Here is an 18,058-nt window from a genome sequence, read left to right as displayed (position 1 = left end):
TTCTGGTGCTGCGGAACTATATTGCATTTGCCCCAGACACCAGCAGAGGTCAGCATGACCTGGACTGTCTAATAGTTGCTTCAGTTCTCCAAGTGAAAGTAGATTTAGTCTGCATTGAATCTGAATTTCTATCCAGGATATCTTCTCCAGTGAGGCTTTGTACAGGGTGGGTGAGGGTTAAGGTGGATTAGACGGTTAACCCAATCAAGAAAAAAAAAGAATGGAGGCGTTTTCCTGATGAAAACTTATTTTAACTGATGCAAAGAGTTTCTCATAGAATTTTGACGTATTTGAAAGTTGAATAAAAAAATTTTGCGCTTTATTGCTCTTTTTCAAATCCTACAGCTAAAAGTGTGACAAGTCATGACTTTGAGAATCTGACCTCAAACTTTAAAAAAAAAAAAGCGTGAAAACAAAACAATCAGAAGGAAATTGTCTTTAACATCTTTATTCATCTTTTTTCATCATTTTTGTTTGTATTGAAATCCATACTCTGTCTTCTGAACCTTTTTTTTCCCCCCTCTCTTACGACGTCTGTCAACGAACTCAAAACAAATCACCAAAAATAATGTCATGTACAATCCACCTGGCGGACATTCCTATTGGCTTCACCAGGGTGCCATTCCGACGGCTGTGGTTCGACGCTGTGAGGAAGTTCCCCTTTAAACCAGCACTTTGCTCTGCTGTTTGGGAACACACTGAAAAGAGGCAGAAAGGTGGACAGAGGCGCTACCTGCCACTCGCATAGAACTTTTAATGTACAGTGCACCACAATCTGCCCAACGCCCGTCAAATGCACCAGATAGGAGCACTGTCGGGGAAAACAAATGAACTGTGGCATCAACCAGACTTGTCCAGATTACAAGGTCTTTTATCTAACTATACTGCCCCTGCATTTTCAAGCCAAGACAGCCAACACCGAGCAGAACTTGACTTGAAAATTCCCCATTGCTGCTCATTAGAATCTGGATTTCCATAAAAGCATCCTCACATATACATTTTCTTATTGGCTCATACTTTAACGGATAATATACTGAGGAACGATGCTTTAGGGAAGCCCAGAGCACAACAGAGGTTTGTGGTTTAAAAGTCAAACTTCCAATTCTGGCGAAGAACAGCAAAGAAACAATACTGACGCCACACTTAACTGTTTAACCGGCTGTAGCGGTCCCTCTCCCTACCGTTTCCTCCTACAGACAGGACTGAATGGACACCACAGGCTACCATACCCAATAGAGACACAAAACGCCTCCTACTGAAAAACATGAAGAGGGAAAAACAAACAAAGAAAGTAAGAGGAGAGGCTATTGATCGGATGCTGGGGGGGAAAAAAGCTCTTCTGGCAAAAAGAGGCAGTGGCTGCATCCCACACCAAATACTCCCCCTCCCCTGTAATGAGGCTGAACTCCTAGTGATTCCAAACTGAATCAAACATTGATGCTGTCATAACAACAACAAAAAGATCAACCAAGACTCAAAAACTTTTATTCTGGGTTTGATGCATAACTGGAACATCCACCTCTCTGCTCTTACACAAGGAGCAAACATAAACATGGACTTCCACATAAACTGGGAAAATAATAGCTTGTTGTCCATGATTACACCTGTCCACATCTGTCCTGATCACTTGGAAATAAATGGGAGGCAGGTCGGGGACTGTACTTGGTTTGGAAGGGAGCTGCTGCAGGTACAAAAAAAAAAAGAAAAAAAGAAAAAGAAAAGCAACAGCATTTTTTTTGATGCACAAGAGCTGTGATTCACAGGGAGCTTGTGACATTAAAGGAGAAAATGCTGACGGGTTCGACTTGCTGATGAGTTTACAGAGCATTGGCAGATAGCCATCGTGTCCCCTGAAATGTTAAGTCTCTCTAACCTCAACCTCATGGAAACCCTCAACCAACTTTTTTTTTTTTTTATGACCGAATTCAAAAAAGAACAAATTAGCATGTTTGATTTTTTTTATTTATTTATTTTTTACTTTTTTGATTCAATTTGAGTCCTGGCATCGCTCCTGTGTAGCTGCCTCAGTTTCCAAAGGAACCTCGATGACATCCACGTACTCTGTAAACTTCATCCGAAATGCGACAATGAGCTAGCGCCCACAGTGGGGCGGTGCTGGTACTACACCCCTCCCCCACCCCTGTACCCAACATCCCTCAGTTTACAAGAAACAGGAAATAAAAAGGTTAAAGAAAAACCAAAAAAAAAAAAAAAGAAAAAAAAAAAAAAAGAAAACACCCCGAGAAAAAAAGAAATCCCCCCACCCCCCGACTGGGCCTGCCAGCACGCCGTTGACTTTAGGTGTGTAGGTGCGTGTATGTGTGAGAAGAATCAGTGTGTTTGCGGTCGCGGCCGCCAGAGTCTCTGAGAATATGTGAGAACGGGTGTGTGTGGATGTGTGCATGCGCGTGGAGGCTCCATGGGGGTGAGGGGGACTCCTAGTATTTCTTCCCCGGGACAAACTCCTTCGCTTCGGGATTTAAGACGCTCTTCCTCTGCAAGAACAAAACACAATAATGGGAGCGTATTAGCTTCACGTAGAAAGGATGCGAAGGAAAACCTGGCGCGTCTTGACTCACCGCCACTTCTTCCAGGTTGCTGTGGTGATCGCTGACCGACAGGCCATTGAGCTGCTGCTGCAGCTGTCCCACCCCCTGGTTGTTGAGGTCACGTGAAGGGATGAACCATTCCTGGTCCTCTTCCTCCAGCATTTCCTGGAAGCAGCGCTCCAAGAACTCCTGCTCCAGTAGCTCCTCTTCCACCTGGCAGAGGAGGAAGAAGAAAACAAACAAGTAAGACAAAAAAACAGGCCGAAGATGAACCCTGCAACAAACGGTAGGGTCTCCAGTTCAAATCCAAACTTTGCTGTGATTTTCTCCTCTCTTTCTACTCACTGGAGTGGATTTGCTTAGTTCCAAAATACTGGTTGACCGACATGCTCCAATATTCGGTTCATGCAAAATAAACACGACGGTAAATCATAGAAATAGAATTCGCTTTGTATTGGGCATTGTATTGGTAAACAGTTATCCGAATTGGTAACAAATGTCGGAGCAACATTTTCCTGAACTTCCTGCATGTTTTGATGTTGCTTTTTATGTCTGTGCTCCCAACGATGTGAGACCAGTTACACGACACACACACACAAAAAAAAAAGGCAGAAAAATAATAAGGATAGTACTCTTTGCGCCTTGCCACCATGGCAGGCACAAGAATAACTTCTAAGTAAACTCAAAAGTTGGTTGATGGAAACGGGTAAATTGCTCGGTCAACTATATTGTTCTTATACGGCTCATGTTTTGACATGACCAAAAGAACGATACTGAATTTGTGATATTAAGACTTACATTTTCTACACAGCCAAAAACTCAAATTTAGATTAGCAGATGTACAGTACATATGTGCGAGAAGGGGGAAAAAAAAAAAGACAAAGACCACAAAGAAGGTATGAATGAGGTTCAAAACTGATTAAGAGATGAACAAATCATTTCAACTCATTTTAGTTTAGGGGGTCATACTACCTCTAGCAGCAAAATGGCTTGTGTGCAATCAAAACTAAATTGTTCCTTAGCTCACTCCAAAGTAGTACGAGTGATGGGTGTGACTAGTAGGATGAACGATTGAAATTCTGCTAGTGTCTTATTCATGTTCAGTACATGGTGCTTTGATCGTCATGCAGCCACCAGCTACTAGTTGGGGCAACAGCATTTTTCACAGCACGGTGGCAAATGAAAAGATACCGCCTCACAAAACAATTGCAGTTTAATACAAGGTCAAATGTAGCTGCGTCAGAAAACAACTGGCGCGTCACCACTCTATTGTAGCGACACACAAACATTTGAATAATAACGACGGTTAATTCTCCGGCCAATTTGATTGAGGAGATACGTTTCTTGCCTTTTCTACATTACGCAATGTCATTATGATGAATATATGCCATTCAAGTGTGTGTTAGGGTGCATGCGCGCACACACCTGTCTGTTGTATTCTTCCTCATTCTCCATCCACATGTACTCAGCAAACGGGTTGGCGTCGCTGCCCTCTCCGGCGTGCCCATTGGCCACAGGCTCCTTGCCTTCCTTCCCCGGAGCCCCGCCTCCCGGTGTCTTGGCCACTTCTGGACCGCTCATCTCAGCTGGCTCTGTCAGGGTGTAGAACAACACAGGTGTCATTTATGTATAAGCGGCATACTACACACATAATGAATTTCTTCAGTACCCCACAGCTGGGCCTTATTGGCGGTTATATTTACATGATCTCCAACATTTCAGCCGGGGATCCAAACTGAGTAAATTAACATGGTTTCAATTACATTTCAGCCGCAGCTGGAAAACTGCCCCCATGGGTAGGAAAGTCTTCAGCGAGTCTCACATCTCATAAACAACAATGCCAAAACAACTCTACACCTACTGATCTGAATGAGAAAGTGAAGACTAACACTAGCAGTTACACTGTTATGCTGGTTCAATGTTCTATGTCTACCAATATTCTTCCTGCAAACACTTGAATGCTTTTCGCAATTTTTTTTCCAGAAACGGTTAGCTGAATCGTGAATTCAAATAACTAACGACAGGAAACAATGCAGATCGATAGAACCAATAAAACCAGCATATGGCGGTAATGCAACCTTATGGATGCAAACTGCCGTTAAACCCACAAGAAGAAGAAATAAAGTCTTGGTGAATGACACTGCTGCTGTGAAAGGCTGCAGAGGTTTAATCAAACAGGAGCAGGGAGCCTTGTAGTTGTTTAGTGCTAGGAGCCAATTAAACGATGTCAACTTCCTCATTCCTCGGCCAAATTTAGCATCAGTGGCTATGTGGAGCACAACTATGCAAGATTTCAGTGGAAGTGAAACGGCGCAAGTTACATGAACATCAGGAGGCAGCATAATCTGGAGTTATGATGCTGTTCCAGCTAGAAAAAGAGGAACTCTCCTTTAGCCTGTTTGTTGAGGCATGTTTTCACAAAGGTGTGACTGGGACGACACTCCACCTCATCGTAAAATAATTTCTCATGAGTGCAGAAATCAAAAATTTACAGCCTACGGTTGTTTTTAAAGTTTGCATGCAAACACAACTACAGCTAATATTGGGGGTTTTTTGGCCAATAATACACTTAACAATTCAAGAGATTATTCTTTAACTGAAATTTTGTTGAACTGGCTCCTAATTTTATAATTTGTCAGTCTCAAGTGTTTAAAAAGAAGAGGGCGGATTGTAGTCAATAAGAAAACCGCTCATCGTCATGATTTGTTTACATCTCAGGAGGAGAAAGTGATTGAATGTGAGCCGAAGCACGAACCATTGTGTGCTTAATATTCTGCAGCGCGCGGGTGGCTGCGCATGAGGCAAACACAGTGAATTGTGGTACGTAAAGCTTTAATGTAAAAGCTGCAGGCTTAACACACACTGATATCCGTCCTGCTGTTTATTAATGGATTTTAAAGAAGACAAAGGCGTCTGTGTCATCTGCATTCATTTCAAAATTGTCATGACTTTCTCACAGTAGAGATAAAAAAAAAAAAAAAAAAAAAAAGGTATTTGTGAGGTTTTCTATGGGTTATGCAATTCCTCGAGCGTTTTCAATTAAATAATATCCAGAACTAAAACTCAATACAAACCACAGCAAAGCAGTGCCATCTTTGTGCATTTAAGTTCCTCAATTATGAACCCTGTTAGTAAAGAGGAAATACTCAAAGGTTTCTGGACTCTCAAGACTTGGAGGGAGTAGCCTAAAACGAACCCAGAAGTAAACCTACTCACTGATAAATCTCTGGAGGAAGTGAAATAATATTCCCCAGCTACATATCAGATTTTATATTATCTATAAACTTCCTCTTTTCTTCAAAGGGACAGTCCGTGGTAGAATGCAATATTCCAAGTGAAATTCAAATTCCAATGACTAAACAACATCCACACCTGGGCTGAAAATACACTGCTGCCCTGCTGTGCGTTTCTCACATTTGTTTCTCTGCGCTGCTCGTGTACAATCTAAAACTGGAGTTTGTCAAAACCGAAAAGGGAGTCTCACCGCAACTCTAATCCGGAGGGTGCAATATAACAAGTAGAGTTTCCAGACCTGTTAGTTCACTTTTACTTTAATTACAGGTCTACAATATGACATCAACTTAAATAGTGTTCATGCTAATGGGCCTGTTTGCTCATATGAAGAAAAGTAGGGAAAACATTTTTTTTAAATAACCATCGGCGTTGTGTTTGCTTTGCAATCCCACTATCATTTTCAACATAAAGCTGGAGACATAACAGACGTGAAGGACAGCTGCTTCTGTGCTAAATGCATCAGAATACATGTTTAATTTTGTCCCGTTTTCTCATTCCAGATAAAAACTTGCAGACAGCCGAAAAAATGTACGAATGAGTCAAAACATCAGAAATTAATTTGTTTGGCACACCAGTGATCATAAGCTAAGCGAACGGAGTGTTTCTAAAAGAAGAGTTCAGTGAGCCCTGTTTACAGAGATCAGAGCATTTTGAAAAAGTTCAGTTCTCAGCGACTCCGAGCACCGCCGTAAACAGAATCCCATAACACAATAAAAGCTTGCCGTTTCCACTTGAAAACATGTTAAACGGGGCCCAACACCGCTCACTTCAAGAAACTCAGGCTCACTTTATGCGAGCTCAAAGAGACAACAGTACTGATGCCATGTTTTACTCACATTTCACAAATAACCAAGTATAGAGGCAGTGCCACCATTTAAAGTGTTAAAACAAATGAGCTTTAAGAAAGTCTCGAAGGACACACTTTCACCTGCTGTCTGAAAATGTTATCCCACCCAAAAGTTAAATCTGTGGTCTCATTTCTGTTCGTTTTAGGGGTATCAAGATAAATTGATTATACTTTATGCAAAAACACATTAATCACCATCGGAGCACCAAACAGAAAACTATGGTGAATTGATTATGGTCGAGTACTGTCCATCCTCGCTCCTCTGACACATGCACAGGATTTCTACTATGATGAGACGCTTCCACCATAATGACATAATCCTCAGACTGCCAGCCAGCAGCGAAAGACTCGCCATGACTCAACTGCAGCCTTGCAAAGGGGAGGGAAGAGAGAGGGAGAGGAGGTGAAGAAAAAAAAAAAAGAGTAAAATGATGATCTCAACCGACACAGCTCCAGGTCAGCCTCATGTAATACACACAAATACACACACAATGACGTTGTAATGTTTGATTTTCAAAGACTGGGCTTCAAACAGCCTGAGAATGCACCCGCATAATGCCCCGATCCCCCGTCCAGGACACCGTGTTGTTTGAAGCCTCTTCCTGCCATTTGTGTCTCTGCCAGCAAAGCAAGAATCAACACGTGTGAGCAGAGTTTCACCCCAGGCCGAGTGCCCCTCACTGTACGGACACACCGTCCTTCAAACATTCAGGATCTAAGTAGGTTATTAGAGACAGGTTTGTCTGAGTCTGTACATAAAGATTAAAAAAAAGGTCTAATTATGTAGAGAGAGTTTATATAGGAGGTTATTAAGATATAAAAAGACTAGGCTAGAGATAATTTAAATGTGCTTCTGCAACAGACTATAAAGAGAGTGGAAACAAAAAGATGTTAACATCGACTACCAAAGTTTACAAACAACCGCCAGAACAAAAGACGAGTCAGACAGAAGAGGAACGGAGTTTACACAAGATGCTCATCAGAACATTTTAGTCAAAGCTCCGTGTTTTTACATCCACAAACAATTATTCAATACACTTTACTGTCTGCAGCTCTGCATGTCAACATCTTCTGCATGTGATATCACTTCAAACGATGAGATGCCAAACAGTTCGGGGTTTAAGAGTGCGAGACAAAAAAGCTTTCAGAAGATTTGACCTTCTCTATAAAGATACCGTCACTGGTACTTTTACATTTTTGATATGTTAGATGTGTCTAAAGGAAAGGAAGCAAAATAAACCAATGTAAAAAAATCCTCTAAGATATCTCAACTGTATTACATCTAAAAATACCCATAGGATCCAACCGTCAACATGCTTGTGCCGAGGCTATGCTGGGTGAACCAGGATAAATGAGTGCACCGAGCCACCATTGTGCTATGATGTCCTGATGGCGTGCAGCACTTAACATGTTCACGTTGCATAACTGTGTGTTGGTCACCATGTAATATTTAGTTAGCACAGCCTCGACCTCCGTGCGGGCAGACCATGATCAGACTCCTGACATATTTGACAAATAAGTCAAAAAGAGAAATGTGCAGTCGACTGGAGGCTATGCAGGAGCACACCTTCACCTAAATGCTGACAAGCCGAGAATTAAACCCATTGTGCGAAGCCAAAAATGCTAAACATGCTTCTTTTTTGCATGTCCAAGTTACTTCAAACGAAAAAAACACCTTAATTTAAAGGGTTTGTTTTGATTGGATAACTGAATTATGTTGAGTTTTATGGTGCGGGTCTGATAAAACATACTTAATAAAAAGCTTCTGGAAACTCGCATTCCAGGCTGATAAATTTGAATAATTTTGAAACTCAAATTAAACTTATTTTAATAAGCATTCACACTATATTGCTTTATTCAAAGATAATATACTTTTGAAGCTTGGTAGGATAGATGACCATTTGTAAACAATTTAATACTATAGCAACAACAAAAAAGGGAAACAATTCTTCTCGTTTCTATAACTCTTTTTTTTTTTTTTTTTAAGGTTTGAACCATATTGATAAACAATTTGAAATCAGATTAAACAACTAATATAGAAAGGCTTAAGATTTCGTGCTCCAATAAGCCTTAAAATAGAAGATGGTGTCTATGACTCAGATTGAGACTATCAAACCTAATTCTTGTAAATTGTTGAGACGACAACCTAAATACTTTAGTTTGCAGTTTAAAGCGCTGTAAACTATTAACCTTATGGAGAAACTCCATTAACAGCAGGCAGAGAGAAACGTGGCTTCAATCTCATGTGGACTTTGTTGTGCAATTCCTATAATGTGTGAATCCGAGGATGGGGGAAATAAAAACCGAGAAATCCATCCGGATGCGGGACAAACACGATGAAAAAAAAAAAAAACGTGTTTGTGATGTCAAGCACAAACTGTACACATTGAGTGCTTTGAGAATAAAAAAGGCTTCATAAGCGCTTATGTAATGTAAGAGCGAGCGCTGTGTATGTAACAGGAGCCGTGCCGTCGTGGCTTTACGGTCTGCTAACGGGCTAAACCAGGTGTCCGGGCCTACCTGGGGACTCGGTAAAGGGATTGGGAAGCTCTGAGCCGACGTAATGCTAAGTGGCTAGTTCACGGCGGCTGCAAATAGCCCGTCAGAGCCGTGCTGTCAGTGAACGGGCCCGAGGTGGAAGCTATCCAGCAACAACAAAGGGCAGCGGGGCTGGCGGACTGGAAACACCCGCAGCAAAGTCGAGAAGCTCGCTTGCATAAGAAACCCCCCACCCACCCCCGCCAAGTGTGTGTACATTAGCGGGCGAGACGGACGCGGTTAACACGCGAGGCGGCCGTCGAACACAAGCCCGTCCTGAAACGAGGCCAAACAAAGTGGGCTCGGCTACGAAAGTTAGCACGCTGCTACAGCATGGCAGCATCCCTGAAGCAGGTCAACAAAACAAGCCTCCGCTCCGGGTCGCACGTCCGCGCGCTCTACCCCCACACACAAGACACCGCCGAAACACTCGGGTTACCTGGCATCGTGCTCTCGGCGTTCGTCTCAGCGTGTGCCGTTATACAAGGTTACTGCGACTGCGAGTGTGCGCTCGGCGTCTCTCCGCTTTGGGTCTCTTTTAGCTCCGCGATGCAGCGTAGCTCCGCTCAGCTAAACCCCGTTAGCCACCGTGCTTGCTAACAGCGGAGAGCCGTGTCCGTCACGTGGTCTGCTGATGCGTTCAGGTACCGTCGGCGATGCCGGATGGAAGTGAAATCCAGTGCAATAATTCTTCAGTGCAACATCCAGCTTCAATATTTTTGATGATGCATCTCAACACTTTATTACTGTTGTAATGTGTGTGTTTTTATGCTTTTTCTTGTTTTTGTTTTTAGACACGTTTTAAAGCCTAAGTTGAGCATGTTCCAAAACAAGTTCATTCCTGTATGTGCAGATGATGTATATTTTTGAATGACAATACATATATCTATTCTATTCTATACATCATTCTAATCATTTAGATTAGCTGTGCCAATACTTTGTAAATTTCTAAAAGTAACTGGGTAGGGCAAGGTATACCCAACTTCTTCCTATTCCATTTGGCATTAATGAGCGCCGATGGGTTTCCATCCATCCATCCATCTTCTATACCACTTCATGCTGTTCAGGGTCGCAGGATGCTAGCTCCAATCCCAGCTGGGGTACACCCTGGACAGGTCACCAGTCCATCACAGGGCAAACACAGAGAGATAGACAACTACACACACACACACACATTCACATCAAGAGGCAAATTTAGGGTCACCACTTAACCTCTCATGCATGTTTTTGGACTGTGGGAGTAAAGTCATGCCCACATGGGGAGAGCATGCAAACTCAAAACAGAAAGGCCGACATACGAACCCATAACATTCTTGCTTTGAGGCGAGAGTGATAACCACTGCACCATCTACATGTTGGGCTCATTCAGACCCGGCATTAGCATGCATTTTGGTGGATCTGATCGCATGTGGCGAGCCCAGATGCAGACTATTTACACTTGTAGGTGTCATGCGTTTCAGGCTAACCACTTGAGATTGGATTGTGTTACTACCGCTATGTCTCATCCGCTAAATGGTGCGACGCACAATTATAAGTCATTCAGCTTGCGCTAGATGGTGTCCTCTGCCAAGGCCGCTATAAGGCAGACCCCAAGGCACAAACGCCTCTGTTCTTTTCCAAAGTTTTTTGGGAAAGTGGGAAAGACTGTAAACTCTGGTGCATTCTCTTAGACGAAAACACTGCGCGCACTGACAACGTTTACGTATGACATACTTTCCTGTCCCGGGACGCATTCGCATCGCATGTTGTTCATACTGCAAAGCTTATATGGGAAGTGGCTTGAGTGAAAGTGCTTTGGTGCCTGTTCATACTTGTCTTCACTAAAAGGTATGTTAGTGCTAGGCTGTAGTCTGAAATGTAAGTTTTGAAATGATTGATTTAAGTTTATTTCTGAATTGTTTAATGTTGGCTTATTTTCTTTCTTTGAGAGGAATTGTTACTTTTTCAGGTCACAGTAAACTATTGCCAGCTGAACCATAATATAGCCAATAATAACCTTCAATTTCTCTACTTCATTTAGGAGTTCTTAATGAAACTGCTAAACGACATGCTGAAATAAAAATTCCACTATCAAATAGTAGCCCTGAACTAATGCAATGAATGCAGAGTTTACCATTTATCATTTATCCATTACTAAACAAAATAAGAAATTTTATATTCAACTATTTCTGGAAAATTATGTTTATCAATGCACTGATCAGAACAGATGTTTTGCTGATCACCGACATGTGTGAAAAGAGTACCGATCAACAGCATGGCCATTTCTATTTGGAAACATATGCAACTTTGCAGGTGGACAGTGCATGTGGCGAGAAATTGAAAATCAAAGTGCACTGATATCTGTTTATTGTTGAGAAAACTCTTTGCAGACGTGCAGAAAAAAACTGAATTTCCTATTGCAAGCAGCTACAAGACAACATCTGGCTTGGACTTTGCACAGTGTTTCCATTACTATCCCCTCCAGAGGCTAATCGTGCGTTTTTAGATGATTAATCCAAACAAGATCCAGCTATAATGCGTTGAGAGCAGAAACACACCGAGTCTTTTCGATGCCTTTCCTTTCAGATTTAAAGCAGGAGTATATGGATTGCACTTCTCTTTTTTTTAACGTATTCTTTGTTACCTATCAGTCAACAACAGGCGCAGTGATGTGAATTAAACACCGCCTCTTTCTTTCCTGGTGACAACTTTTCCAGCAGATTAGTCAAACGATTAGCAGCAGCTGCTGAGTTTTGCCAGAAATAAATAGATTCTTAAGCAGCAAGTTAATCGCTTTGCCACGTCTTATTTTTTCCTTGCACTTCTTTTTGTGCACGAGTTGTTCTTTCTGCAGCTTGCAGCTTGCAGCCTGCCCTGCTTTCACAGCATCAATTACAACAGACTCACCTCTCAACTTCAAGTGCAGCGTTGTTGGGGGGGGGGGGATCCGCAAACCAGCTGTCGGCTCTTTTCCGGTCCCAAATATCACGAAAAAAAAACACACAGTTGAGAATTTATTGCTCCAATCTCCAATATGCAATACAAACAAGCGTCTCTCGGGTCAGTTTGCGCTCGTTATTTGCCTAAAATACGTATAAATCCACAGTTGTTCCTGGCCAGACGCTGACAGAAAAAAACGTTGTCTCGCGGTCGTGCTAGTCCAGTTGTACGCTTCAGTCATTGGTTTATGGCCACGTCACTCAACAGAATACCGCGACGCTATTGGTTCACGTTCTCACAAGCCCCGCCCCACAGCTCCATTCACGTAAGTAAACAAAATACAATCCATTTTTTTTCCTGGCTGCGCTCGTCTTTGCAATCGACAGGACTGGTTAATATTTGACCGGGGGGCCGTTTCAACGAGGTCTAACTCCTATTTTACAGACAAAGATCCAGTTTTGTGTTACTTAAGCGTGTTTGGGACAAAAAAAAAAAAGCGATAGTTACACGAGGAGAGGAAAAAGTAAAAGTGAGCAGTGGCGTTCACATACTTGTCAGGGGCGAATGAAGCCCCCTTGTCCCCCCTGTTTGAGTCCGTCAATCCTAGTGATTTCTAAATAACAAGAAGTATGAAACAGTTTAGATTAGTGGATTTTGCACATTCTCCATATGTGTGTATGAGTTTTTCTCCAGATGGTTAATCAGTGACTGTAAATCAGGAGTGTCAAACATAAGGCCAAGAGATGCCAGGAGACTTCAATCTGGAATACAAAATCACTGAGGAAATGGTAAAAAAAAAAAAAAAAAAAAAAAGGAAAACACAGATTTATTTCTAACACATTTCTTGCAGACGTAACACAATACTGACACCATCTACCCACATTATCAGGGTGATTTTGTAAGAACATTCATATTGGGGGGGGGGGGTAATTTTGCTTTATTTTGCACCAGAATGTTAAATTAAAATTGGATTTATGTTGCGGTTGTAGTATTTTCTTGCAGTAATTGTTTGGTTCAGTGATAATATAGACATTTTCATCACGTATATTCTGCTCCACGACAAAAGAACTCAAAAGTTCAAATTGAAAGAATATTATGGCATTATTTTACCGACCTGTAAATCGGGCTGTATGTGGCCACTAAATTAAAATGTGCTTGACATCACTGCTCTTCGTCGGCTGAGATTAGAAGACGGACGGATGGATGGAAGGATGGACAACACTTCATCTTGCACCCTTGCAAAATGATGAAATAATCACACAAGGTATGAATGGTAATAATTCAAATTAATTAATTGAACAGGAATTATTATGCAAAAATGTTCTGCTTTAAATATAATACAAATAACAATTTCTATGATAACGTGCAAACATACAAATTAAACACTGAAGAGGTAGGTACTACTCACTTTACTAGTAACATAAAACAGTAAATCTGGCTGAGATGATACACCGTTTTTACCTCTGAACCTCCAAAAGTGCTATAAAATGTGTTTCAAAACTTCTCAAAGTTCACACAGAGCAGTACGATGCTCAGAAACACATTTTCACTCAGCAAAACTTCACATAAACTTATACAAACGTTGCAGTCACGGCCTTAACATACACAACGTGCTCTTACATCACAGAAGACATGTTCACTTTGTGTACGATCCTCAAAAGAATAGATCACAGAATCATTCAGTAATTACACAATAACCACACTAAAGAGACTGAGATCAACAAACACATTTATCAACAAGACTTTGCACTATTTTCAACTTACCATAACAAAATTGACTGGTGTGTCAGTTGTCGAGACCTATACAACCAATGTAATTGTTTCCTTCAGCTCTGCCCCCGACAACACTTTTTTAGTTTTGAAAATACAGGAAATCATAACGTCAGCCAAATTTCACAACCTGTGCTGATTGTGAGGTTTCACTTTTGACGCGTGAGAGGTGACAGCTCTATTTTACTTTGATTTCAAAGCACACGTTTTATCCATTCTCTTGGTGGAATAGCAAAGTGTTTAGACAGAAGAGAATGCAATGGACAATATTATTAAAAAAAGAGTACAGAATAATGGAAATAATTTGAATTGATTGGGTAGTAAATTCACGAGAGGCAGAAACTGTGACTGACAATTAGTTTCACTAAAAAGGAACATTACTTTTGTGTAAAAAGTAGTCAAGCATCATATCAGTTTCAGGGGGAAACATCAGGCTGCCAACAGACGGACACTGCTGCTCCTGATCTGACTCCTGTGCAGTTTGTGATACAATCAGTGTATTTCCACTCACTTTCTAAGGTAGCCACTCTCGCCTGTCACAGCTTTCATTACTCGCACTCAGTGGCAAAGTAAAAGGCTTCACACCAAAAAGTGGTGTTCACCTAAGATCGCTGTGAGGTTCAATTCCATTAAACAGGAAATGTTGTTTTCTCGGTGTATTCCAACACGACAGATAAAGAAACTTTTCCCAGTAATTTCACAACATAACAGATTCAAACGGTGCGGTGCCAGGCTGTGCTACTCTGCTACCATCTGGACCAAATGGTTTATCCATTCTGATTCTTCACAGCAGTCATCACATTTGCCTCCAAGCCTTTAATAGCCTCGGCCTATTTTTGGTCAACAAACGCGGCCTTACCTGTTTCCTCATGCAGATTTGGAGAGCTGAGAATATTTTTGGGGGGATCAGAATACAACGGCATTTCACTCTGAATGTCTATGGTTCTATCACATTTGAAGAGGCACTGTCCCTTTGTAGAAAGGAGGTTACGGATAAGAGAAGATATGCGATGTAAATTTCAATTCCTGTACTGATTTTAAAAATAAATAATTTAATTTGGGCTACTGTCTCTTTTTCTCAAAATGTTTATGCTTCCATCTTTTTCTGTTTTCATTCTTTATAATTACTCTTGTGCCCAGTGCAAAGTGGAGGAAGTTTCATACAGAAAGATGATGCAGCTTCTCTGTGCTGGGTGTCACGTTTGAGTACTAAATGTTACTCAATAGGAAACAGTTCCCACATTTCCTAACACATAAAAACCAACATCACAAATACCAATTTTATCGCACTGCAGTGAGAAAGCCAATTTAAAAAAAAAAATGGAATGAATCCAGATCACACCAAAGTCTTTGGGAATATTAAACTCTCCTCTTGCTACTCCTAAAACTACCAGCAACCAGCCATTAACAAGGCTGTTTGTGAAATCAATATAGAAAGAAAGAGGTTTGTTGTAAACTAGTAAACAAAAGGAACATAGTATCTTAGAATATGTCATCAAAGGAAAAAATCAAATTACAGTGATACTTCTTCAAGTGCTCATCTGCTGAAGTTAGGGGCGGAGAAAGAAAGAGGCACACAAAAATCCACAAACACAGATAATCTTATATCCACAGAACATAAGAATATGGGTTACAGTACCTCCAGACTATCAAGCAATTATGGTGCAGTAAGCCACTGTAGCACATAGTCTGCCTACAGTCCAACGTAGGCAGCAGGTTAGACGACCTTCCAAAAGACACGTTACAAGACAAGAGGAGACTCTAACAAATATTAGAAAATCTAAAAAGTGCTAAGTATTCTCCATTATTGGAAGGTTTATTTGCAGTACCCTTTTTCAGAATATCCCATACACTCCTCTTGGCGTGGGGCAGGGATGGGCAACTTTTTATTATTGTAAGGGCCAAGACAGGCCACTAATTTTATGAAAGATCTTATTTAAACTTACTTTTAATGTTATCATTACAGAATATCAACATAAATATCAGGTTCAAGAACATGGCTCTTCTTCACCCAGTGGAACTGCTGATATCTCACTGACAGCATTGTGTACATTTCAGCTGTGTCGTGCAGCAGGAGGGTGCATTACTCTCAAATGACAGTGGAGGGCGACTCTCGCCCACAGTGTAGTTAGGCTGTGTGGTTTAGCCACAGCCTGACACATTAAGTTGGTAATGCTGCAAATTAGAAAACAAGAAATACATTTCCTCTGTAATGCCTCAAACGGGTACAGTTTGCTATATTAGAAATACTGCGTTTCACAAGCTGGCCCTCCTCTGTTTGTTAATTTTCCAAAAGAGTCTCGAGCTGACATGATTGTTCTCTGTACTGGGTCATTTCTCATAAGTTTATTTTCTTGCCTGCAATAATAAAGAATCAAATGTTTGAATACTCAAGTGACAGTCGACACGTCACCACTTCTTGCTTGTTCGGTATAAGTCGACCTTATCATAAATACCCACAGATTTCCTCAGCTGGATCCATGGACATGCATACGAGTTGAGAAGGAGATGGGGATTTTAAATCAATGTCCAAAAACACCAGATGTTCCCCCAAATGACAGCATCAGTGTGTGTGTGTGCTTGTGCGTGTGTGTGTGCGTGTGCATGTGCGTGTGCAGCTGATTTATGCACACTATATCTATGATACGTGTCCTTGTGTAACACAAGAAGAAACATACAAACGGTTTACGTCCTTGCTATTACACACATGTACACGCAAGCTATATTAAAACAAAGACCTGAACTTGGCAAATATGCTTTGCAAAGTTTAAAAGGGGATTTCCACACGGCTCACGTGTGACCGAAGCAGATTATGCCTGCTGATTGAAAAAAAAAAAGATTAGCCGTTGAGAGATTTAAAGGACAAGCTGACAAGTTTATCGTGCACACTAAAATATGTTAGATTAGCCATTTGATAAAAATAAAAAAACTGGCTTTTTCTTCATTCCTTTTTTTTATAAGATACATTTGAACATTTTAAAGCTGTAATAGTTTTTTTTTTAGCAGATTCTTCTAAAATAAAGGTTATGTGTTTTCCCAAGACTCTGTTCTTGTCAATATCAGTAAAAGGCACATGAATAAAACAAAGAATTCACTTTCTTCTCATATTTTATTCCATCTGATGAACTGAGACTCCTAAAGAATCCTATCATCCATCAAGACCAATTTTAACCAAATGGATGGGTCCGTGATCCATGAAGAGAACGCAACCGTTGTTCAAAGGCAACCTTCTTTTTTTGTTGTCATTTTACTGAGGACAGTTTGGAGCCTGTGCCAGTTTTATGCATTCATTTTTAGGTTTTTAAGAACTTCAATCTGTTCTTCTTCATCATTAAAAAGCGCATGCAGAAGAAGAAAGCTATTTTTTGGCTGGTATAAACCAGTGGAATGTTCACTTACTGTTGTTTAATAGAAGCGATTTCTGAAGAAAACTAGACACAGTCAGCAAGCACATGTTATATTGTCATGGGAGTTTGGAGTAATATAACTATCCACACATGCACACACACTATTTACTTACATACAAAATATGGTATTCAAGTTCTTTCCCCTGCTCTCTTTATTGCTGCTACTCAACACTGCCCCCCCCCCCCCCCCCCCCTCTCTCCCTCACTCAATCCCGTCTGCTATAAATTTCCCCCTTCGTCTCTCCAATTGAATCATAAATCAAAAGTTCCCTTCCTGTACTTTGCTGCCTCTTGCTCCCCCTCTATATTCAATACACAATAGCCTAGACCTTCTAACAGAGGGCGGCCATGTTTAATATCATGTTCAGTGTGTGTGTGTGTGTGTGTGTGTGTGTGTGTGTGTGTGTGTGTGTGTGTGTGTGTGTGTGTGTGTGTGTGTGTGTGTGTGTGTGTGTGTGTGTGTGTGTGTGTGTGTGTGTGTGTGTGTGTGTGTGTGTATCTTCGACCACCAGGCTTTCCTGTAACTCCTGGTCTCCACCCCAGGCAGTACTGGTAAGTTTGTTCAATGCAACACACACCCATTCATAGAAATAATTCACACACAACACACCCTTAGCGTGCACATGAATGGGAAGGGAAGTGGCACGTTATGGCGCACACTCACAAATACACACTTATACAGTATAAGCGTGTATTTGTGAGTTGGGTATAAGTTATACCCACATGCAGCCAGG

General features: G+C 41.2%; 1 protein-coding gene across 2 annotated transcripts; it reads right to left on the bottom strand.

The window, feature by feature from the left end:
• Window positions 1-440: 440 nt before the first annotated feature.
• paip2b (poly(A) binding protein interacting protein 2B) lies at window positions 441-12,379 on the bottom strand. Of its 2 annotated transcripts, none has more exons than XM_080486787.1 (4): window positions 12,115-12,379; window positions 3,975-4,141; window positions 2,580-2,762; window positions 441-2,495 (listed from the first exon to the last, which is right to left on the bottom strand). In XM_080486787.1, exons 2-4 carry the CDS (start codon window positions 4,128-4,130, stop codon window positions 2,439-2,441), a joined length of 396 nt encoding a protein of 131 aa, XP_080342913.1. In that variant the 5' UTR covers window positions 4,131-4,141; window positions 12,115-12,379; the 3' UTR covers window positions 441-2,438. The 2 variants fall into 2 exon arrangements, with proteins under 2 accessions (XP_080342913.1, XP_080342912.1); XM_080486786.1 differs by lacking the exon at window positions 12,115-12,379 and adding an exon at window positions 9,668-9,832.
• Between the last annotated feature and the right edge of the window lie 5,679 nt (window positions 12,380-18,058).

This window comes from Lipophrys pholis, assembly GCF_963383615.2.
Source record: "Lipophrys pholis genome assembly, chromosome: 18".
NCBI lineage: Eukaryota > Metazoa > Chordata > Actinopteri > Blenniiformes > Blenniidae > Lipophrys > Lipophrys pholis.
Note: the sequence above shows the minus strand (reverse complement) of the source record. Positions and strands in the feature narration are given on the sequence as shown.

Bases quoted from the DNA above. Each gene is read 5' to 3' on its own strand.
- paip2b (XM_080486786.1), bottom strand. The intron at 2,763-3,974 runs GTGTGTGCGCGC...CTCCTCTGCCAG, and splicing joins AGGAAGAATACAACAGACAG to GTGGAAGAGGAGCTACTGGA. The intron at 2,496-2,579 runs GTGAGTCAAGAC...TTGTTCTTGCAG, and splicing joins GCAACCTGGAAGAAGTGGCG to AGGAAGAGCGTCTTAAATCC.